The sequence below is a fragment of the Hyperolius riggenbachi genome, chromosome 7, assembly GCF_040937935.1.
Source record: "Hyperolius riggenbachi isolate aHypRig1 chromosome 7, aHypRig1.pri, whole genome shotgun sequence".
Taxonomy (NCBI): Eukaryota; Metazoa; Chordata; class Amphibia; order Anura; family Hyperoliidae; genus Hyperolius; species Hyperolius riggenbachi.
This window is the reverse complement of record NC_090652.1, coordinates 223,752,993-223,778,555: the sequence shown is the minus strand read 5'-3', so window position 1 is coordinate 223,778,555 and position 25,563 is coordinate 223,752,993. Positions and strand designations below refer to the sequence as shown.

At 43.4% G+C, this 25,563-nt stretch overlaps 1 protein-coding gene across 5 annotated transcripts in view; it reads left to right on the top strand.

Annotated features, from left to right (window-relative positions):
* The window catches only part of HDAC4 (histone deacetylase 4), a 313,200-nt gene that overhangs the window by 213,725 nt on the left and 73,912 nt on the right, over nt 1–25,563 (top strand). For all 5 annotated transcript variants that reach the window (XM_068245302.1, XM_068245303.1, XM_068245304.1 and 2 more), the window contains one exon: nt 13,571–13,642. In XM_068245302.1, the coding sequence (XP_068101403.1) occupies nt 13,571–13,642 (72 nt within the window). The remainder of the gene's footprint in view (nt 1–13,570; nt 13,643–25,563) is intronic.

Genomic DNA, 25,563 nt, shown 5'->3' with positions numbered 1-25,563 from the left:
GATCTTGTGCTCAGTTTGAGTGTATTGGTTGATAAGTAATTTAAACTTCAGAAATCAATTCTTTGCTTTTGGGAAATCTATTTTCAACTAATAAAAAATTGAAAAAATGAAGCACATTATATCCTCAGAGGATCTCCAAACCATGGTTCACATTTTAATTACATGGACTACTGCAATGCCCTCAAATAAGGACTGGCTTCACCTTCAGTTAGTACAGCATGCTGCTACCAGGCTGTTAACAATCCAACCCCACCTTTGCCCCATAATACTGATTCTTTTATTCTTCCATTGGCTTTCAATCAATTAGAAAATCCAGGTATTTGATCGAGAAAGTGGGAGAGGTGCCCTTGCGAAATGCGTGACAAAATAAAGTAGACTGTACATATCTCATCCCCTTCTTGCAGCTAACCACCACAGTGCTGAACCTCTGAACGCACATCACAGCTGGTGAAATTGCTTGTTTCATCTAAGACCAATATGTTGCACACAAGCTTAAACCTGGTCCCTGGCTCCAAGACAGACACACGCTTTACTGCCATGTAGGTAATCCCAAGACGCCCCCCCCCCCCCCCCCCTGTAATAGTTAAGACCTTTTTTAGGGCACTGTCCCATGCTTTTTATTGTGCATGTGCATTTGTTTTTTTGTTTGTCTTCCCTTACTAGTGACTGTATATCTACAGGAAGCGGAACCTGAATATAATGTCTATACTGTGTACTGTAGACTGTAGTGCCTGGGTTGGGAGGACAGTGACTAAAGGAATTGAATGCTGCAATACCTCACTAGTGCTACAGTAACACCCTTAATGTTGTGCCATACTGGTTGGGGAACTACTGCTTCACAGCATGGCAGTATTGCAGCGTAGTATACTGTAAGTTAAAAATCTTAATGCTCTGCAGTCTCCGATCAGAAAGGTATAATCTTCTAAAGCTCCGTATAACATTCCTGGTGGTGCTTCTATGTGTGGGTCATGGTAATCAAAGAAAATAGGATTAACGCTCCAATGGGGTTATACACTTTATTTTAAGAAAATCCAAAAGTATTCTACTTACAAGTTGTAAGCTTGAAAATAGCATATAGATGTTGAGCTTGGTACTGTGCACTTCAGTGCCACTAGCAAAGTCCTGCCCCCTTGCTTGACCACAGCATAGGCTCAAGTTGTTCCAGACTCTAGGGGGCTTGTCACACCATGTGATTAAGTTAGCTGTTTGTTGATTTTTCTTTTAAAAAAGCGTATTTGACCATCTCAGTGCTCCTTCTCCTCTTTTTATATGCTACACAGTGTGCAGCTTGGTACCTCGGCCTCACCGGCTGTCATCACAGATAAGGCTGAAACCCTGACAAGTGCCGATAGGATGAATCCACGAATTTTGGCACAGGGTTTTGGCACCTCCTCCCCAAAGTTGCGACAACTCGGAGGGCAATAGCATTAACACAACCCAAGAATGTGCCTGCAGCAAGGCGAGTCTTCTTTCAGCTTCACCCTGCTCCGAAATTTGATCGTGGCCATTTCAAATATACGTCTATAGGAATCCTCTGCTAACTTCCTCCCTCCCTATTATAGCCTTGCCATCAGTGCTGAGGCCAGGTAGTGATGTCAACAGAGGGCTGAGAGCGAATGAGGCAGGTCGTGGCGGGGAGATCAAAACAGGCTTCCGAACCACAAAGTACAGCCAAACACTGGGGCTCCCTACGGCTGGGCTTATTGCTCAGAGCTAGAGCGGTGGCATGGCACTATAGTGCACAACTTTCCCATCTGTTTGTAATGCATCCCTCCACAGGTTTCCTGTAAGTCTGTGCAATATACCTGGGAAAATGATTGCTATTTTAAAGTCAAAGCGTGTTCACATTTATTGATTTGGCTTTGTGCACTTAATATTTTAAATTATATATAAAAAAAAAAAAATTCCCCTCCAATGTGTATTGCATTTGTGCACAAATGACAATCTCCTCTACACTCCCACCCCGTGCAGGAACAATGTAACTCCTAAATTTTCTGTGGCTGGAGTCTGTTTATAATGCCGCTGATATTCCCATGATGATAGAGTAAGTTGACAGTCATGGCCACTAACGATCCAATTTCTAGTGAAAAATTGTTTGAGTGGTCAGATAATTCTGATTAGAAGAATACATCGTTCACTACACCATCAAAGAACCAAACTTTGCCTCCTATCTATTGCAACCTACAAGAAAATAGTTATAATCATTTGTAATCTATTATGCCCATCAACTGAGATAATTTACAACCAATTGGATAACTTGTAATCACAATTATCCGAGCGCTCAAACGATTTTTCGCTGGGACCGTTAGTGGCCACCTTAACTGTTGAGCAAAGGTGCAACTGTCTTTATCCACACACGTTTAATTTCATCAGGTTTTTTTTTTTCCTTTTTTTTTGCTCAGAAGCTCTAGTGTACGTTGTTGTTATTATTTAGTGTTTATATAGCACCATCTTCTGCAGAGCTTTACAGAATATATAGTCTTGTCACTAACTATCCCTCAGAGGGGGCACAATCTAGTCCCTACCATAGTCCTATGTCTATTGTAGTCTAGGGCCACATTTTTTTAGGGAGAGGCCAATTAACTTCCCTGTATGTATTTGGGATGTGGGAGAAAACTGGGAGTGCCCGAAGGAAACCCACACAGACACGGGGAGAACATAAGAACTCCATGCAGATAGTGCCCAGGCTGGGATTTGAACTGGGGACCCATCACTGCAAGGCTAAGGTGCTATCCATCATGCCACCGTGCTGCACTATTTGTTATAAGGATTCCTTTGTCTTTTTGGTAATGCTGGTTACTTTATAAGCACATTTCCAAGGGTATAAAACTGAGGCAATCAAACTTAGTGGCGGCTGATTAAGTAATTTGCCAGCTAATTAATCCACTGTCGGCTAATTGATTAGCAGCTACTGGGTTTGATTAGCTCAGTTTCAGATCAGTGGAAATTTGCATGCCAAGTCGTATTTCAAGCTCCTCCTTCGAAGTGCTGGCAGTATTGTGTGCAAGCTGAATCTCTTACCAATTCTCCATTCAGGAGGGTCTGTATTTATTCTTTTTGAACATACTGGGCAGCCCTCTGTGAAAACCAGGAGTCAGCAGGTGTAAAACGGACTGCTTACATTACCTCATCTGCTGCTGTGATTGCCTCTAAAATGTTTCTCGTTCAAAGCAAAGCATTTGGCCACCCTTTCAGAGGGCTGCTTTATGTGTGCTTTACGAAATTCCTAATGGGCGCTCTCAGGAGATTTATGCTCACATGTTATAGTTGCGATAAGAATAGAAAATCCGCAATTGGTTTATTTTTGGGACAGGGCTTTCTACCATTTAGCATTAGCGTACACGCGTTCTGTTGCATGCCAGCTGTGCCCTATATATGAAAAGCATCTTGTGCATTACAAAGCAGGTTGTATTTTGATGCAAGGCTTATTAAAATGCCATCAACGTTCACGTGATGTCCAGTCTGTGGGGATCTCTATAAATAGCTCTGGCTGCACAGCAGCGTGGAGGAGCTTCCGCCAGAGAGAGGCAAAGATTACTGCTTTCAGAAAACTGCTGTTTATTGCTTCCCACTGAGGCCAGAGGCGGCTAGAAGCAGCTTGCACCAGTAGACAGGTGGTTTTGGCTTCTGTCCTGTGTGTAGTGGTCATCAGTCAGTGCATGATTCATTGTTACTACAGTATTGTTTTTTGGGCCATGCGTTATAAATATTGTCTGTGTTTTGTAGTTGCATCAAAGCATTATTATGAAACCATTTCTTTATTCTGAATATAGCTGTGTACATGTAGCTTTAGCCATCATGGCCAAGACCCCTCTCTTGTTTCCTTTGTAATGTGGTGCATGGGGTTTTTTATTCCTCGAGAGGTATACAGACCCATTGCTTAATGGTTCAACGCAACTTCAGCTCTAACTAAATGTATTAGGGAAAACGGGATATCCACGTAACACATAAAATTGCTGGTGACGCATTTGTAATTTAACATTCCTAAGCGACCTCTTCCATTTCAGTTCACAGCTAGTTTTAAAACTGTCAAATATTCAAACTTTTCTTCCCTACAGCCATAGCAACAGTACACTCTATTTAGAATTACTTTGAATCCTCACCCCTGTGCTTGCAGTTGTCTCACTGCTTCTTCTGTAAATTGGCACAGATCAGGAATGAAAAGATTAAGAGGTGCCCTGACTGCATTGCAAAGTGATGTTACCTAAAATACTTTCAGGTTTATAGCTAGACTGGAAATGCTAATACTACTGTCTGGTGTATGGTGCACATTGCCAGTTGTATCTTTACACCTTTGTCTCAGATATCTCATGAATAGGCATGGTCAATAAGCTGCACATAAATCTGGTTAGAATGCAGATTTCATACAGATTGGATGCAGCATGGAATCGGACCAATCAAATTTAACTTCCTGTTAATTTGGATTTTCCCACTCTCAGGCTGCATATAGTTTGCATTCGAGCTGTAATTATTTGCATCGTTGACCATGTCTTCTCATGAAACTTTAGACTTTGAGGAATAAGGCTGGGAGTATTCTTGCTTTAGGGCTGGTTCAGACGGACGCTTGCAGAGCGTTTACAGCCAGCGTTCAGGGCTTGGTGTTAAACGCTCCCATTCAAGTGAATGGGAGCGTTTGTACCAAGCTTTCAAGCGCGTTTACACAAACGCGGCGTTTGGGTCCCGATTTTCCCTGGCGTTCAAGGAGCCCCTGGAAGCTACATGTAGCTTCCAGGGGAGGTTAACCGCGACGGCTAATGTCCCCCTAGGGGGAAGAAAAAACGCGACCGCATCCAAACGCACACGAACGCTGCTGAACGCGACGCCAGCAAACGCAACGCCTCCAAACGTCCGTCTGAACCAGCCCTAAGTCTGTTTTTATGTGCTTTTTGTGCATAGGACTACTGAGAACCGATGTTTATCAATGGGATAGTTCACACTTGCATACAATTTTGCTTGCAGTAGTGTAGCCCCATGTGTGCCCAGCTGCTGTGGGAAAAAAAAGCGATTGTTTTTCCACATACAAACGCAAAGGCTATGTTCACATTATAATTTGCCAGCGCTATTTCAAGTGCTGACCAATTTTTTGCGATCTTTCCCTACGTTTTATAAGCGCTTTTGCTGAGCATTTTTTTTTTCACTTCCTGACATCAGTCAGGAAGTGAACGCTCTCACCGGAAATTAATAAATACAATGCATTTGTTCATGAAAGCGCTGGGGAAATCACTGTACAAAGCACTTTTTCAAGTGCTTTGCGATTTCCCTATACCTTCCATTTAGCCAAATTGTTCCAAAAATGGTACAGGCAGCACTTTTTAGAGCGGATCGCAATCGAACCGCTCATATGTTAACACTCTCATAGGGAATCATTGCACAAACGTTTTTATGGCGATTTTTCAAAATCGCCGGCGCTTAAAAAAACCCTGAAAACACTCTAGGTGTGAACAAGCCCTTAATAGTAGAATAGTAGCAGAAAAGCGTGCACAGAAAATTGACAGACAAGTGTGCTCGCACCCTGAAACATCAGAGATCTCTACATCCACATATAGGAAGGATGTGGGTAACTAACCTCCCATAACAAAAAGACCAGCAAACTGATAGAAAAAGGATTCAGCATAGCCATGCAGTCTGTGTAACGATGTAATATACATACAATATTTATTTCCTTTGATTTTATGTGGGGTAGCCACTCTTGCTCATCTTCTTGGATTATTTTATTATTATTAGTCCAATATATTAAAACACTGATGTACTGTACATCACTGGGGTATGTGTCAAAACATCTGTGAACGATTAACTAAATTCGGTATGTTCTAGTCAGAAATGGGAAGCAGTCCCCCCTCACCCCTCACTGTCGTCTAACCAGGTGTGTTCCTTGTATTGACATGTTTGTTTTTAACCCTACTCCATTTCAGTTTTACTTCCACAGTTGTGGCATATTGAAGTTACACACAGACATTACATTCCCGGAAAGGATAATTGACACCAATGTAGTGTGTGTGTGTGTGTGTGTGTGTGTGTGTGTGTGTGTTTGCTTCGTGTTCATTTAAATAACCTATGTGCTTCATGTGTGGAAATACATTTATGCACAGTGAAGCACTCTCATGTTACAGCTGTAGAGTCCCTGCATTTGAAAGCTTTTCACATGCTTGTGCGGTGTTTTCTGGCTACCCAGTTACCTTATACTTCCCTAAATGTACTGGCAAGTTAGTTTTTTCCTAAGACATTGGCTGCCCATACACTACAGACAGATTTTGAATCGATTTCAGCATGAAATCGATTCAAAACCCTGTGTGTGTAGCTGCTGCTTCTTGCCTCGCCTTGCTCAGGCCTCCCCCCATTCAGGCTCCCCCGGGCGGGTCCGTGCTGTCACTTATTTCTGCTTCCGCCTCACTTCCTGTCCCGTCCTGTGGCAAGCCAAAGCTCAAACATTAGAGGGCGCTCTACTGTTGGAACTTTGGCTTGTTACGGGACAGGAATTGAAGTGGACATGGAGAAGGCGGCCAGCTGGAAAAAGTGACAGCATGGACCAGGGACTCGTGCCGGCAAACAGGTGAAAGTATTGTTGCTGCTATGCTGCATCGGTTGTCGCCGAATTGAACACTGCTAGCGACGTGTACCCGCTGACATTTGAGAGAAATTTTGTCTGGACTGATCGGCTGAATTAACAGATGTCAGATGGAAATCGGTCAATGTTTGCGTTAACGATTTCACAGCAGATCACAGTGATCAAATATGCTGTATATCAACGGGAAATTAAACAAGTGTATGGGTACCTTTAGACTATTATTATGGTAGGGATTAGATTGTCAGCAGTTACTTGCATGAATTGCTCAGTGTACTCTGTAAAACGCTATGGAAGTGTCAGCACTATATAAATGCATTGTGATAATGACTGCACAGTCTTGTTTCAGAGTGACTTCCTGGAAGTTGTCACGTTCTGTTCAGTCATATGCATACAGTATTCAGAGAGAAACGTTCTGACTTAACCTTGTTTTGAATGTAAGAGCTGAGAAAGCTGTTAAGGCTGGTTGTGAAATGAGTTGTGACAGCCCCTTCTGTCTCCCTAGCCCCTCAGTCTATTCAGTTAAAATGTCATTGTCCTGACCACTGCAGTAGAATTCAGCAATATTCATCCTTATGCCTAGTACACATCATACAATTTTGTTAGATTTTCTGTAAAATTTTCTGTAATTAAGTTATTTTCTGTAAAGTACTGGTAGAGAATGGTCATTATCTCTGGTGCATTGTCTTCTGGTTATTTCCTACTGAGTAGAACAATGCCTAATTGCTAGGCAGATAGATGGTTAGATAGATAATTTCCAACATGTTGGCATTTATTTATCTGGCAGGTAAATCTAAAGCCTCATCTACACGGGGAGATGAGGCTCCGATTAGCCGCCGGATCGCCTCTTCTGCCTCGCCGCGCGTGCGCCGGATATGAGCACGATTCCACGCTCGTCCCCGCCGGCGCCGCTTCTCTTCCGCTCGATTCCCTGCCATTGTCCCCTCATGGGGAACGAGCAGGGAATCGGCGGTGGGGAGATCCGTCCTGTCGGATCTTATCAATCAGCGGCTCGATTGATAAGGAACATCGGAGCCTCATCTAGCCGTGTAGATGAGGCTTAATGCTGGGCATACACGGCATGTTTTACGCGCCGGATCAAGCCAGCAACTCGATGCCGGCGCATCCCCGCTCGATTGCCGCTCGTCCCTGCCGGCGCTTCCTTATCACCGCTCGATTCCCTGCCATTGTCCGCCAGCGGGAATCGAGCGGGCGGGGGTCGAGCGGCATGATCGGGCCAGCTGAATATTATCAGATGGCCAGATCAGCTGGTCGATACACGGTACAGAAACGTACCGTGTGTCCCCAGCATTACAGAAAATTGTATGGTGTGTGCTAGGCATAACAGTAAGCAGGCTGTAAATATTAGCAACGAGATTGTTTCATTGACTTACTAGATCCTTTTAACTAACAATACTCATTCTTAACTACAGAGGATACTTCCAATTAGCAGCACACAGTTAAGCTGGCCATACACTAGGCCGATTCCCTGCCGATCGACAGCAGATTAGATCACTGTGATAGAATCTGCTGTCAAATCGTTAAAGAGAGTCTGAAGCGAGAATAAATCTCGCTTCAGACCTCATAAATAGCAGGGGCACTTGTGCCCCTGCTAAAACGCCGCTATAGCGCGGCTTAACGGGGGTCCCTTCACCCCCAAATCCCCCTCGATACACCCAGGGAACGCTTCCTGGTTGGGGCAGGGCTAACCGCCGCAGCCCTGCCCCACGCGCGTCTGTCAGGGCGTATCTCCGCCTCTCCCCCGCCCCTCTCAGTCTTCCTTTACTGGGGAGAGGCGGCGATGCGCCGCTGACAGACGCGACTGGAGGCAGGGCTGCAGCCGTTAGCCCTGCCTCCAGGAAGCAATAAATCACCATCAAATCTGCGACCAAGTGTTGCAGTGGTCGCTTTGGGGGTGAAGGGACCCCCGTTAAGCCGCGCTATAGCGGCGGTTTAGCTGGGGCACACGTGCCCCTGCTATTTATGAGCTCTGAAGCGAGATTTATTCTCGCTTCAGAGTCTCTTTAACGTTAATGCTAAATTTCGATCTATTTCGTCCCGAAATAGATCGGTCCCGTCGATCGCTACGTGCGGGAAATTACCGTCGATCGCCCGCAGGTAGGGAGCGCGTCGCTAGCGGCGTTCGAGTGACCGACGCAATACAGCTGCAATACATTACCTGATCCGCCCGGCGCAACTCCCCAGGTCACCGCTGCTCCGTCTCGGCGCTGGGCTCCGGATCCAGCAGGCTTCACTTCTTCCTGTCCCGGCAGGAAGTTTACAGTAGAGGGCGCTCTACTGTTTAAACTTCCCCCAGACAGGAAGGAGTGAAGCCTGCCGAACCCAGAGACCAGAGCGGAGAAGAAGACAGAGGAGACCTGGGGAGTCGCGCCGGCGGAGCAGGTAATGTATGCGGGGGGGGGGGGGGGGGGGGCGGCGGCACCACCACCACAGACTGTGAACGGTTTCAGGCTGAAATCGATTCACAATCTGTTTGCAGTAAAGGTAGCCATACGATCCCTCTTTGTTCAGATTCAATCAGAGAGGGATCTATCTGTTTGTCGAATCTGATGGCAAATCAACCAGTGTATGGCTACCTTTCATTTTAAAACAGAATTACAAATCTGAATTGAAGCAGAATTTTGTTGTTTTGATAAAAAAACAAAAAAACAAACCAGAAAACAAAACACAGTTGCTGTGAAGAGAGCACCTGTCAGTGATTACAGATAATTTTCTTGTAAGCTTATAAAGGTCACAATCAAGTGTGGCCTCTGTTGGTTACATTCAGGTATTGAATTATTAATCACATCACCAGAAGAAACTGAAAACAAGGACTGAGTCTCAGACTTTTTGGATGGGACAGCTGCTTGGAATGCACTATGCTGCTGTTCACATTGTCAAGGGGGCTTGACCAGTCTTTGTGTGAAGATTTCAGCTCATAGCAGTAACAGTCTGGTGCAGAAAGTGGCCAGTACCTGGGCTCCTAGGCCTAAGTTTAAAAGGGATATAAAGGGTAGAATGACACAGTTTGCTTTTATTTAGCTGGGCCCCTTTCAGTTTCCCATAGTATTGTAGGCCCCTTGCTTTCCTACCTCTCCCCTTCAATGATCACCTGTCAGGCTTTATGAAGTCCGCGACTAAGCTATGTTGCGTACTACTGCGCAAGCGCTGACCCGGCATCATGCCTCCTTTATCGCGTGCCTGTTACCAGGAGCAGTGCATGTGCAGTTACGAGCCTTAACAAACTTCACATGCGCAGAATTCTCCTAGACACAGGAGCACGATCAAGGAGGCACAATGCCAGTTGAATGCGTGTGTAGTAGTGGTTTACAGGGGCTGACATCGGATCAGCGAAGGAGACCAGGAGGACACCGAAGGAGACCTACAAGGCTACGGGGTGCTGGAAAAAGCCCTAGGTAAGTAAAAACAAACTTTCATTTCGCCTCGGGTAGCCTGTAAGAGTGATTTATTTGGCACAAGTTCATCAGTGAGCTTCTACCGTTGACATTCTAATCCCTACACTATTTGGGCCCTGGATACATGAAGGACTTGCTAACATTGTACCACACCTTTCACAACCTCAGAACAGGATCCATAAACTTGGTCACTCCCAGAGTACACCTCAAACACTTTAAAGCCAGAGCTTCCTGTCATGCTGCCCCTATTCTTTGGAATTCCCTACTACACTCAGTAAAGACGGCCCCATCACTGGAGGAGTTCAAAATCCTGACTGAAAAGCCATCTGTTTAGCTTGGTATTTGCGGACTTGTAGAATTCTTCCCGTATCAAAATTTACCTATCGACCAATTACTGAGTCCTACAGAAGAAAAGTGCTTTACAAATGTTTGTTGTTCTACATAGATTTAGAAAATATTTGTGTCTGCAACTGAGATTAAAAGTTTAGACGTCTCTAAAAGTGCGATCCTGTTTTTGTGAATGCAAGAGTCAAAGAATTCAAGCAAGTAAGAAAAAAAAAGTGGAGACCAATTACAATTAAGCTTTTACACTTGAATTTTCTGGTCACACCTCGTACAACGGGATCCATCTTTCTTCCTTTTAATCCGCTCTGAAAAGCTCAAGGTGTGTTTAGTCTTGCATCCTTTGTAGCCTTTTTCACATGCCTGGTTGGCTTCTTTTTAAAAAAAATTGCAAGGGTGAGACCCCTTTTGTTCCTAAAGAGTGTTGTACTTAATTTAAAGGACGACTATTGCAAACATTTAAAAAATGTTAAATACTTGTGTAAGTCTGTTTCTACCAGATTTAAATGAACTATACATTGTTTTTCTCTTATGTTCATTTCTCTTACTGTAAACATTAGATATCTCACAGATTTTGGGCGAATTAGTTCTTTCATGGGGGATTTTAAGGTTTTTTTGTTATTTTAAAAAGCACTTATTGAATGGCAGTTGCTCAGTCCAACTACCAGAGTAGTGTGCAAATGAGTAGGGAGGCTGACCAAAATCTTTGTATAGATCCTTTCCAGGGAATGCTTCTGTATAGAATAAAAAGGATACTGCAAATCACCCAATGAGGAGATGGACTAGTCCAAAGCCTGTCAGATCTGTCAGTCTTTTACTGCCTACTGTTAGTGACTGCAACATTTTAAATGTAATTTTTAGTGCATCTGGGGAAATTTATATCTTCTAAGTATAAATAATTGCATTTTAAATTTTTTTGCAATAGCGGTCCTTTAAGGTAGGAAGTACCAGCAGTTGAGGTCCTATTCGGATCCTAATGATCACCAGTAACTTACAAGGGTTTGCAGCTTGCTTATATTGGATAAGAATTAAGCTGGTTATTTATGTAAGGCCTCAAATGCAATTTGTCTGCAGTTTATAAAATGTGTTTTTGTATTTTATAATGGAGATATTGTTTACAAGATTCCTGACTCTTGCAGTTAATTTTAGAATACTCTGTCAGTGTTTCTATTATGCCTTATACCTTTTTTGGTTGTTTTGCCTTGATCTCCTCTATCCCCTCTAATTAAAGGGGCACTATGGCGAATTCAAATTAAAAATATGTGCAAACATAAATACATTTTCCAGAGTAAAATGAGCAATACATTACTTTTCTCCTATGTTGCTGTCACAGTAAGTAGTAGAAATATGACAGAACTGACAGTTTTTGGACTAGTCCATCTCTTCATAGGGGATTCTCAGCAAGGCTTTTATGCTTTTTAACGGTATTCCCTTAAAGGAATACTGTAGGGGTCGGGAGAAAATGAGTTTAACTTACCCTGCGCAACCAGTCACCGAAGCCCCGACCGGTTTAATTCTGGAATTTCCAACTTTAAAGTCTGAAAACCACTGCACCTGCGTTGCCGTGTCCTTGCTCCCGCTGATATCACCAGGAGCGTACTGCGCAGGCCCAGTATGGTCTGTGCAAGCACAGTACACTCCTGGTGATATCAGCGGGAGAGAGGATATGGCAACGCAGGCACAGTGGTTTTCAGACTTTAAAGTCTGAAATTCCAGAAGTGAACCGGAATTCCATCCGGGCATCGGATGTCTGCGGGGGACCATTACAAGCCCTGGGTAAGTTCAACTCATTTTCCCCTGCCCCCCCCCCCCCCCCCCCCTACAGTATTCCTTTAAAAGGATTTAAACAATAATGCTGGCCAGCTTCCCTGCTAGCTACAGTTTTTTGGCAGTTGGACAGAGCAACTGAGAATCCCTGAGAATTTCCCCATGAAGAGATGGAGTAGTCCAAAACCTGTTGCTTCTGTCACATTTCTTCTACCTACTGTAAGTGACAGCAACATAGGAGAAAGTAATTTATGGCTCATTTTACTCTGGAAAAAACGTACTTCTTATTTATGTTTGCACATATTTTACATGTTACAATTTTTCACCATAGTGCCCCTTGAAGGTAAATATGTTAATGCAGTTGAAAAGTTGAATGAAAAAAATAGAATAAAAATAGTCTATGCAGCTAAACCTGTCTTTTCTTTCAGGGATGTGATTTTGATTTGATGCATGCACTCTTGTCTGAGTGTTTGAGCATTGTGTTTTCTGAAGTCTGTGCTGCCTAGTAAAGTGCAGTTTGTTTAGTGAAGGTGTGTTGTGGTTTCTAGCAGGTGTAGGGAAGATTTGCACAGATGATCTTTTGGCCCTTACCACACCAATACATATAATCAGAATTCAGAGCCTCTGGTTTAAGCTTACCAGAAGAACTCTGAATAAAACCGCTTCTCCCACAGCTGCCTTCTTCATTTCTTCCTCCTCCTCCTATCGCTTCTCTTCAATCCTTTCCTTTACACTGGATTTCTTTTCTTCTGTAAAGAGATGCTTGTGAAGTCCTGGGAACTGCACGCTCTTCTTGCTCTGCGTGTTTCTGCATTTTAATCTGTCGGCTCCCTGCGCCGTCTCTTTCTGAGCTATTTATAGCCTCCGCCTCCTGGGTTTTTATTCCAGTCGGCAGCTGCACCGTATTGTCATCAAACTGCCCCAGAATGAATAGCCTTTTCTGCATCTTTTACCTCCTTCTGCCTGAAGGGTCTCGTTTATCACAGGTCTCCCTCTCTAAATTCAAAACCAAGAAGGCTTCTTATTAATTCCAAACTGGACCAGGCAGGTGTTTTCACAGGGATGGCGTGAAAAATCACATGCTGAATACATAAACATCAGATAGGGACTCTGAACAAGTCCCTTCAATGCTCTGAACTCCTACATCAAGGGGGTTTTCACCCTTGAAAAATCAGTTTCTGCCACATTAGATCTGGTCCGCTCAAGTCCGTCTGGATCTTTAGTTAGACATTAATGGTGGCTTTTCTGTTCACGGATCGGCGACCGCACATAGCAGACAAGGCTTCTGCACACTCCCACGAGTGCATAGACATCAGACAGTGCTTACACTTCAGTATATTATCCTCAGCCATCCTCCATTTTTTCATAAGAGCATTGCACGATGTAAGATTCTTCCATTATGTGTTTTATTTAGCTGATGCAGACTTCTGCAACCCACCACCAAGTTGCATGATTTTCATCACCTCTCTCTTTCTCTCTGCAGATGGAATATCTGGTCGGGACCAACCAGTGGAGCTTATAACGCAGACTCGTGCCAAACACATGCCAAGCACTGGTGAGTGTGTCCATATGCATATCATATACTGTACTGTGCTTTTAAAGTTAATAATAATAAATTACTCTCTCCATGCCCCTCCCCCTGTGGTCACCCACCCTCCTTTTCCCCCCTCAGGATGCACCTAATGTCATTGCACCCCACACTGTTGCTTCTGATAAATGTTTGCTGATTAGTATTGCACTATTACTTTATTTGCCTATTGTCGATTCCTCTGCAACTTTTTGTGGTCATTGACAGTCAGTGTTGTTTTATTTCCTACAGTGCCCTGTTGCTGCTAAAACCAATTCTGGGCATGACCCAGTCATGCTTGGCATTATAAACTGATTCTGATTCAGGTGCCCAATGTGGCTACAACTACATTTAATTTGGCTACCACCAACTTTTTTTTTTTTTCCCAGGTGTGGCTACAGAGTTACACATTTTGAAAATATTGCTCCCGGTTCTAATCTCCTTATGGACACTGCATAGAGATTTAACTTTTTATCTCCTTGTATGCGTGGGTTTCCTCAGGGCACTCTATTATCCTCCCACATCTGGAAAATATGTTAATTGGTTTCACCCAGAAATTACCTCAAGCCCATACACACGCTAGATTGATGATGCCTGACTGGGATCGGGACTCAATCCCTCGGGTGACATCGCTGGGACGAGGCTGCACAGATGCGTAGTCAGCCTACAGGCTGATGACGTGTTCTGTTGCAATGCGGTGGGATAGAGGGCAGACAGAGAGGCAGAGATTTGACCTCACATAGCGGACAGGGAGAGCGAGGAGAACAAGGCTATCGCTCTGCTGAATTTATTCCACCTACCGGATTGCTGGCCAGATGGGATCGTGGGGCTGCTGTACACACGCCAGAATATCAGCAGAGGTAGTTATCAGCCACCTTTAATCTAGCGTGTGTATGGGCGACATCAATCCAGCCTGTGGGCCTTTAGACTATGGTAGGGATATTAAAGGACCCCTGAAATGAGAGCGGTATGAAGGCTACCATATTCATTTTCTTTTAAAGAGTACAAATTGCCTGGCTGTCCTGCTGATCCTCTGCCTCCAATACTTTTTTAGCCATAGACCGTGAACAAGCATGCAGATCAGGTGTTTCTGACAACAGTCTGACAAGATCAGCTGCATGCTTGCTTCGGGTGTGTGAATCAGAGACTACCAATACACAAAAGACCAGCAGGATAGCCAGGCAACTGGTATTGTTTAAAAGGAAATAAATAGGTCAGCCTCCAAATTCCTCTCACTTCAGGTGTCCTTTAAACTGACTGTGATGGGCATTAGATCGTGAGCTTCTCTGATGGAAAGTTGCTATCCACTCTGTAGCGTGTTGTGGACCATGTAGAGACTATTTTATAACATTTTTAATCTAAGTATGAGTAGGATACTTGTTAATTTTTTGCCACTTAAAGTAGTACCATCCTTCAAGGGTGAAAATTTAAAGGACAACTGAAGTGGGAAAATATGGAGGCTGCCATATTTATTTTAAACAATACCAGTTGCCTGGCAGTCCTGCTGATCTATTTGGCTGCAGTAGTGTCTAAATCACACCAGAGACGAGCATGCAGCTAATGTTGTCAGATCTGACAATAATGTCAGAAACTCCTGATCTGCTGTATGCTTGTTCAGGGCCTATGGCTAAAAGTACTAGAGACAGATGTTCAGCAGAACATCCAGGCAACTAGTATTGCTTAAAGCGGAATATAACCCTGCATTTCAACTTTGCTCTAAAACATTATTTACAGCATATTATATGCAAAAAGCATTTTTTTTTTTACTAGACCAGCATTGGAAGGGTTAAACACAGAGGTTTTAAGTTCCGTGCAGACATTCAGATGGTTACATTCTATTTAGTTAGTGTGTAACTGTTTATCAATAGATACATCTCTTTGGCTGTCCTCCAAGCTCCTTCTCAGTGAGAGAGATGAGTCATAATAAACACATATTTGTAAACAAAAAGTATCTAACTCAAGTTCGGATTCGGTTGCAGAAATCTCTAGGGACTTTAAAGCCCTGTGTAACCCTTCCAATGCTGGTCTAGTAAAAAAAAAAATGCTGGTTGCATATAATATACTGTAAATAATGTTTTAGAGCAAAGTTGAAATGCAGGGTTATATTCCGCTTTAAAAGGAAATAAATATGGCAGTCTCCATATCCCTCTCCATTCAGTTGTCCTTTAAGCACAACTCAGAGCAACTCTCTATAAAACAAGGACTAATAATCACTGTCTCTGTGGACAGACCAATATCCACTGTCTTGATTTGATAGTGTGCCTGCAGAAACTTGGTAAAGTGGTAAGTGATCAATGCCATAAATGGCTGCAGTCTTTATTTACTGATCCTCTCATTGTGTTGCCTAAAGGCTCGTACAAATGTCCCACAAATGCGCCTGATTGTGGTCTTTGGTTTGTTTGGTGTTGGACGACAATCAGGCATTTGTACCCATGGCAAACAACTGGACGAGCAACTGATAACAGGCTGTGTGCCCGATCCATCCAGTGGATTAACTCGCACAACTGTTGGGCTGCTATTGTGCAGTTGGCCACATGTGTACAATCCATTTGAGTGACTTGCACGTGTTTTGAATACGGCCATGTCATGCAGTTTGTTGGATCATTTGCATGTGCAGTGTGTAAATGAGTTGGTTGTTCAGTTGGGTGGTGCATGTAAAATACAAGTCGCGTAAACAGTTTGTCATGGGGCTCGGTCATGTCGTGGAGTTGGTTGTGCACTTTGTTGGACGTGTGGACGCACATTTAGGCATTGTGAAAGGGTGGTGACAGAATTGTTGCTCATTCATGTGCATTATACAAGGTGGTGGTTTATAGGTTGTGCCACCCACGGTACCACAACGGTAACGTAGTTCTGCGCAAGCATTACATTTGGCACTTCCGGTGCAGCTTGCCGCGACGTGGGAAGTATGAGCTTCCCCATAGGGCTACATTAGGCTGCAATAGCAGTGCAGCAATTTGCCACAATGCAACGCACCAGTGTGAAAGGGCCCTAAGTGTTAATGTATTACCTAACACCAGGCACAAACATAAGGAAGACCATGCTCCCAGAGGGAATAATTGCAGATTGTAGGTTCTAATGGTGTTATCTAGCGATAAATAGAAGGTATAGTTCTAGCAAAGGAATCAGAGTTGTAAAGGGCTAATGCGCAAAGGATAGTGGAAGTTAATGTGCCAGTCAAAAGCTGTACTGTGCATAGCAGGAAGCCATGCTAAGTTCCATGCCACATATGAAGCCGTGGAAATGACCGCGTTTTGACATGTGATGTCACTTCCTGTAAGATTATTTTGTGCTTCCTTTGGCATATGCCAAACTGGATTTTAATACAAATGTCTGACAGATACACGGGGAGGTGTATGGATTTAAACATTTTCTGAAAAATGAAACCATAATGTGTTAGATATTGCCTTATTCTAATGAACTTGAGATTGCAATCCTTTCAGTTGCATAAGTGTAAATGTCACTGATCGTGGGCTGCATAGCGTAAAGATGTGTGACTAGAGGTTCAGGTCAAAGCGACCACGTTTCCTGGATAGCTCCACAGCTTGCAGCCTGTTGGTGTTTATCTGAGTACAGAAGGATAGGAGGATCTCTATGAATACTTTGTGTATAGGAGGCTGTTACTGCTAGGCACTGACATTTGCCAGCTCAATCCACATGTAGGGTCCCCAATGTCCAAATAATTTGCTAAGGAAAATAGTGGGGTTGCAGTGCAGTGTACACTCCCTCTGCAAGCAAAAGAAAATTACACAGCAACAGTTTCAGGCTTGAAGGAGGACAGAAATTGTGTTAAACTGTTGCCTTGTAATTATCCTGTTTTTGCTCAATAAATGAGCATATATTGAGCTGCCATAGCGGTTTATTGTTGTGAATGGCAAAAAATAAACAAATGAGTGTATATTGTGCTGCTATAGCGGACCCTTTTGCTGTAGGCAGCTAGATCTCTGACCAATATATTCATCCTATGGTTCACGTCGGGGAGAGGCACATCCTGATCATGCATGCAGATCAGGACTTCTGACTTCACCGCTTCTTCTAGATCAGTGGTCACTATGCAGTCAAGCTATATAAAGAATGTGACAACCAGAAAACGAGTCAAGCTCTACAATGGCAGCACCTTATGACAAGCATAATCCTAGTTTTTTTTTTTTTTTACTCAGTCGCAGATTCCTTGCCATACTTCATATTATCAAACACAGGAAATAAATGCACACTCCAAGACAGCACTTGCCTTTTAAATGGGTCCACAGATAGCCTGTTAATAAAAAGATGCAAATACAGGCACCTGTGTCTGCAGTAGTTAATCCCGCAAGAGCTGAAACAGGTGGCCATAGACAGGAGAGAGACCTCAGTCCTACACAATCATAGATCATGTGACCAGCTGGGGCACAACATGCAGGTATCCCTCTCTGTGGCCCCCCTCCCTACACTGACCTCTCCCTAGGAGCTGCTTAAGTAAGCATATAAATAACAAAATACACTGGGGCACATGAAAAGCTGGGGCCCTGGGCTCTGCCACTGCACTGGGACCCCCAACTCCACATGCAACACCAAAAGGGAAGTGCAGGTGATCCTCAGTGCTCCCACCATCTAGGGGAACCACCCACAGATGCCACAGAAGCAAAATGCCAAACACAGGAAATAAATTCACACTCCAGGACAGCACTTGCCTTTGAAATGGGTCCACAGACAGCCTGTCAGCTAATAAAAAGATGCAAATACATGCACCTGTGACTGCCAAATCCAGCAGGAGCTGAAACGGGCAGCCATAGACAGGAAATAGACCTTAGTCGCACACATTCATAGATTGTGTAACCAGTAGGGGGCATCGCATGCAGGTATCCCCCACTCCACATGCAACTCCAAAAAGGGCAGTGCAGGTGAACCCCAGTGCTCCCACCAACTGGAGGAACCACCCACAGCTTCACAATTCTCAGTTTTGCCTCTAACCTTCTGTTTTCCTTTTTAAAGAGAATGTTAAAAAAGTAAATACTACCTACTGTAAGGAGAAGGAAGCCTCTGGATCTGCCAGAGGCTTCCCACGCTGTCCTCTGGTCCCCCGCCACACTCTGGGACCCTCCTTATCGTTGGGCTGCACTCCTCGTCTGGCGTGAGCAATGGCCGTTCTGCACCTGCTCAAGTAAGGCGCCCCCTGTGTACAAGTGGCTCCAGCATACTGGGCATGTACAGCCTTACTCCTGCAGGCGTAGTACGGCCACCCTTGTGCCTAAAGAGGAGTGCGGCCCCAATGTGATTACCAACAAGCACCTGTCTGTAACCTTCTGGGGGCTTCTTCTTGGCGACAGTGGATGTAGTGGAAAGCCTCTGTAAGATCCAGAGCTCTTTTTAGGTATTTACATTTTTTTTTACAATATTTATAAACTACTTACTCAAGTGTTTGCACATTTTAAAAGCTTTCCTCTCCCTAATTTACATTCTTAAATTTATCACAGGTGGCATCATCTTTATGCTCCATCTAGACGGAGCGATCCGGCGGCTCGACTCTTGCGCGTACCTGCCGCGTCCCCGCTCGTCCGCGCGTGCGTCGGATTCGCTCCCCGCCGGCGCCGCTTATCTTCCGCTCGATTCCCCGCTATTGTCCGCTCGCGGGGAATCGGCCGCAGCGAGATCGAACCTGTCGGATCTTATCAATCGAGCCGCATTAGCGGCTCGATTGATAAGATACATCGGCACGTGTAGACCCAGCTTTAGTCCTGCCAGATCTCTGGATGTTTGTTCACTGCACAGAGGTAGATAGTACCTGCTTTGCAGTTGGAAACTGCCATTATTTTCTACAATGAAACAAGGTTTATAGACAGAAGACTGTCAGAGCCATGGCCCTGACATCATACTGTGCGAGACTTTTCACTACAATATCAACCGTACAGATGTCCCTGATAATCTATTTGAGAAAACCTAAAGATTTCTTGTGAGAAAGGGGGTATCTCCTATTGACTGGGATAAAGTTAAATCCTGGGTTAAAGTTCCTCTTTATTCCTCATACACATCCTAAAGGGAACTTGACTGAGACAGCTGTTAGGCACCATCTTAGTCGAAAACCTAACATGAGGAAAGAAGTCCCACGCTGCAGCTTGGCGATCCAGCCACACCGAAAAACAATCAGATTGTTTTTGCACTTTTCCCATTCACCCAAAGCTGCTGTATTGTGTGTCGCTTCATTATCCCTTCCACCTCTCCATTAATAGCACATGCCACTCCGCTATAGCTGAGCGATGTATCCGTATATTGCTAGTGTCCCAAACTTCACCCTAATGGTCAAAGCACAATTTTCAAGTGCAAAAGTTATTGTGCTTGCATATGCATCTTTAATGTCCAGGCAAAGCAGACTGGCTCAACAGTCTCCTGGACCTTAAACCAGATGAATTGCCAGTTTTTGCCCCTCTACGCCCACATGTTTTCATTCTCTGCCCGCCTCCCATTCACTGTGACTTGCAAGATGAAGGTTTGTGGAAGGTTGCCACAATCTGAACATAGATGGGAAGAGTGTGCCTCTGCTTCCAGTTTATGTTTCAAGCAATGACCCAGTTTTTACTGTGTCCCACCCTATGCTAGGTACACACCATACAATTTTGTGTTAGATAGATGGTTCGATAGATAATTTCCGACATGTCCAATCTTATTTTCGATCTTTTTTTTTCTGAGCGATTTCTCATAGAAGTGAATGGAAATAGATAAGAAAAGATAACGGAATTGAATCAGAAATCAGTCGGAAAATCGAATCGGAAATCGATCGTACGGAAAATTGACCAAAAAAACGCATAGTGTGTACCCAGCATTTGGTATACTTCAAACCAGAACAGTAGATCTGCCATAGTTTCTTTGTAGGGCTGGTTCGCATGGGCATTTTTGTGGCGTCTAGCGCGGCGTTTCAGATGCAGCGGTTTTTGGGATCTACCGCCGTCCCATTCAAGTGAATGGGAGCATTTAGAGCTGGCTTTTGCAGGCTTTCATGAAAGCGTGGCGGTAGATCCCGGCGTTGCATCTAGTCTCGAAAGCAACATGTTGCTTTCAGAGGCGGTAAACGCCAGGAAACAATAGCAGAGACCAGAATTGCTATCCTTGAACGCTTCCTAAAAGCCATCTAAAAGCTGGCATTTGAATGTGGCGCCGACCGAAAGCTCAGCAGAAGCCCGTGTGAACCAGCCCTTACACGGTGAGCTTGAACCAACAGACAAACTAACTGGCTATGTTTTTTGAGCTGTTCTCATTATGCACTTTATTTATACCTCTGACAAAGCTTGGATTTTTGAGTGGTTGTTATGCGTATGGGACTTATAGTTATGCTATATGCGTTTGTAGCCATCCAGTTTATTTCCAGTGTTTGCCAGGCACATTATATCTGTCTGGGATCATAGTCTGATCTAGGGAGGATAGTGGCTGTGTGCCTTCCCTAGAGACTGTATGTCTATTTCTATTCCTTGTCTGTTGTTTTATTATATGAGAGACCGTGAGAAACTCAAAGTATATGTTTGATACAGTCAATGGTAAAGTACTTGGGGTCTCCGGCAAGCGCAGTCACAAGACGCCCAAGCGGATATACTGCTCATGCGCAGCATAGTATATCCGGGTCAGGGAGCACCAACCAGGACCCTTTGAAGCTGGAGCATAATGGGCAACCTGAGGCAGATGCCAGGCCCCGGGAACAGCTCACCACAAATACACAGGACGTCAGTTTGAGGATGTTTGTAGGGCTAAGGTATCCTTTAAATAATACTACTACTTTTTCAGAAACCTGATCTACAGAAATTTGATATTAATCGGTTGTTCAGCTCTTTTGGACTGCAGCCTTTCACTGATAAAACAGACAATGTCTGACATGTTAGTATTTCCCAACCTGTGTGCACGCAGGTCTAAAGCAATAAACATTTGCCCACATTTCCAATGCTTTAATATGTTTAAGTCTATGTGAGTTTTATGGGTCATTAGTGAATTACTTTTTTAGGGATTCACATGTCATTCTGAAAGTAAAAACTTGTAAGTGTTTCACAACAATCATTTGAAAGATAACATTGACCAAGGCCAAGCACTGTAGCTAGACGGGTTTTGTGAGGAAACCTTCACATATTTACGAGGTATTAGGCCCTAGATTGGGTAGTTTGTCCTGAATACCCAAAATAACATATGTATAAGTGTGACATCATTTCAAATAGAAACATATCAGGGGAAGATGAGGACTTGAATTCATTGAAGGAGAGAGAGAAGAACGAAAAAAAAGAGGGGGTGAAAAAGGGGGAGGAAAGAGAGAAAAAGGGGACAGGGCGGAGAGAAATTAGTAGGGGGAAGAGGGAAGGGAGGAAAAAGAACAAGAGGGGGAAGGGAGAGGGCCTATCCTTCCATATCACCATAACCTTTTTGTACCCAGGGCCAACAAAAAGAGAGTAACATCCTTCTATAGTCACCGTGTGCCTACAAACACCAACAGACATAGACAGAAGGAGAAGAGTGAAGCAATATTACTCCACCCACCAATGGCACTCAAAGAATCCAATTGCTGCCAATAATTAATTAATCGCTCCTTGATAAAATTGCAAGCTTTTATTCCAAATATATACTGCTTAACTGAGCCATTCATCAACATATCTGATCTGCCTGCACAACACATGACAAACTGACTTAAATTTTCCTTTTGAATTGCTCTGAAATCCATCATCCTGTCCTTGCTGGACATTGATATTCACACATCTCCATACAAGTTAATTGAATGTCTTTGTGTTCTGCACACTCAGTTGTCATTTGATCAGTCAATTTAATTTCTGCTGCAGCTGTGCTTAAAGCTGAGAAGTGTCATCGAATAAGGGTTCTGTCTGTGGGTTTTGTAGCTCTGCTTGACACAGGATCAGTTCTTGATAGGATCATATCTGCTACTGTCTCCAGGGTGCATGATTCACCTGCTGAGCTATGGTGAGTCACCTTCCTGCTGACGGAGGCGTGCTATGCCATACGGAGCATCTTTGGAACATGTTATCCTGTCTAATGAGGAAAGCAGACAGGCTGGAGTGGGCGGCAGCTTCGGGGACATGAATGAGCTTCCGATGACACCAATACGGTGACAACAGGTTGTGCTTGCAGCATCTCACTGACGGAAATAAACGCAGTCTGCAATGTACTATGATTTTTTTTTTCCTGCTGATGATCGGATAACACCTCTTTATATAGTGTTTTTATTCCAATAATGTATGACGCAGAACAAATGTAAGTAAGGAGATTAGGTTGCATTCTTCCCTTTTCAAAGTCGGTGAAGATTTTCAGTACAGGAAACTATATTTTCTAGGATTTTGCCTTCCATATGAACATTCATCATGCCCTTGGCTAAAATATCCACCTGATAGCAATTATGAAAATTCAGGCAATAGCCTGGCAATTATAAAAATTCATTTTTCTTCTTGATAATCAAATATTTGTCTATTTACAGCCAAGAATTAGTATACAATCTAAAATTGACCCTAGACTATGATATAAATATGACTATAGTACTAGGGATTCGATTTCGAGTTCCTCTGACGGACAGTGACAAAAATATACGGTATATACTCTGTACAGCGCTGCGGAAGATATTGGCGCTATATAAATACTGAATAATAATAAAGGTACGGTACCTTAATTTTTTTACCATCTCTGCAAAATCTGTATGAGTCAAGCATGAGTGGTGCAAGCTGACCCTCTGAGTCATGTGACAGGTTCCAATAGAGGTTGCATTGTAGGGCTCATTTACATGGTAGTGCTTTATACTACTATGCACATCCACCTGCTGAGTTGTGTGTTCGGACAATGACCATACTTGTTGCCCTGAATGCAGCAAAACACAAAAAAATGTCAAATGCATTCAGCTTTGGTAACACAAAGTACACCAGAGCTTCACATTTACTGGTAACCACAGACTTTGCTGTCTATGCAATGTCTAATTATCCCATTTATAAACCCTTGTATAATTCTGCATCAACATTTGAATTACTTAGGATTATTTGCATATTTCAAGCTAACTAGAAAGCTAGCACAATGCCAAAACTTTGTACTAAATGCCTTAAGATGGCCGTGGCAAAGGAATATGGGAAAGCAAGGATGCCTGTAGACAATTATGGCAGGAAGGAGCAGATTGGTACTAAAATGCCTGTAGATGTTCATGGTGTAGAGACATCGTGCAGACTCACAGAATTGCTCATAGACATCAGCAGCAGTCTACGGGTTAATTTCATAGAGCATTCGGACCTTTTTTGGGGGGTGGAGCTGTACATCTTCTTGTGAGGCATGTAAATGACCTGAAACCTAAGACCGCGACACCCAATACTTCAGTTGGGTTCATGAGATACTTGAATTTTTAATGATCTATTACAGTAAGGATGGGTATAAAAATATAGATCATATATAAATAAGCTTGAATGAGTATATTTAGTTTAAAAATATAAAGGCTGTTCAGAAAGCATTTATAATAAAATATTGAATGCACTTAACAAATATGTCTCTAGGGATACTTGAGGCGATTATGTCGCAGTAGGGGGTAATCGGCAAGCACTTATGTAGTCTCACCAAAACGTTGTGGAAGATGAAGTTCTGACTAAAGCATTTCTAGAGTCAGTGAAAAATCAGAAGATGAATTGTATGTTTATATAGAGTGCTTTGGATTCACTATAAAGCTCCTTATATAGTTTATTCTTGAATATAAACCTTTTATGAGTGCTAATCCTTAGCTTTCTGTTATTCTGACCTCAGAGACCTAACCTAGATTCTGTTGTGGTGACATGGGTTTGACTAATTGTTGCTAGGACTACAGTATTGCATGTCGTCTTGATACGTCTAAGATCAGAATATTCTACAAGTGTTTAAATAGATTTGAATTTTTCATAACCTTGCTGCCAGCAGAGATGAGGAGATGCATAGTTATAATGTTGAAATATGCCCAACTTATCCAAGCTAGAGGCAGTCAAGACTTGTAAGGACTTCCTACTCGGTCCAGCCAGGTACGTTATAGAGCCGGTTCACTCGGCCGACTGCCGGCAGGTTGTTTCACCGTTGTCAAAAGCTTCTCTGCTACTGACCAGAAAAGCATTTGGCATCATTTCCCATCATTTTTTCTTCGAGTCATGTTTGAAGCCCTCGGGGGTTATGGAACTTTGAGTGAAGTAGATGCTAGAAGCTACATGCAGCATCTTAAAAAATTTGATTGACTGTGGCATTTGCGTCATCGATGGTAAACGCATTGAGATGAACGCCCCCATTCATCTCAAAGCAGGATGTGGTGGAACCCAGCGTTAAGCGATGAGGATGGCCATCCGCAGTCACCCATGTGAATTGGCTAACTTTCCTCCTACAGGTCTGAACATATGCACAGACTAGATCAGTCAGTTTCAGATAGATGCTGGAGGTGTCACAGGAAATTGGGATCGTTTATACATATATTTTGGGGGTGTCCTCTAATTGCCAATTTCTGGAAAGATATACTATCCATTATTCACAAACTGAGAACTACCCTTCCTCTAGATCCGGGACTCGTGCTGTTAGGTAGAATGGAAGTAGACACCCTTACTAAACACAGACAGACACTGGTCAGAACCCTTTGTTTCCAAGCGGTTCTGGAAAAAATCTTCTGTACCAACGTTAAATAAATAAATAAACATTGGGAATATGGGCCAAATCTATCAATTGTTCCCTTCCACTGCACAAAACTACATACATAAACATGCGATGTCCAAAAAAAATTATAAAGTTTGGGGAGTATGGGAAAACAAAATCATGGATCCTACGGACTCTGAGTTTATTCCAATTTTGGAATATTTTTTTTTCTCTGCAGGCTTGTGGGGGGTGGGGGGGTGTTGGTATGGGGATTGGGCGGTCAACCTTTCTTTTTTCTCTTTCTGTTCATCTACAGTGGGTATCTTTATTTCTTACCAACG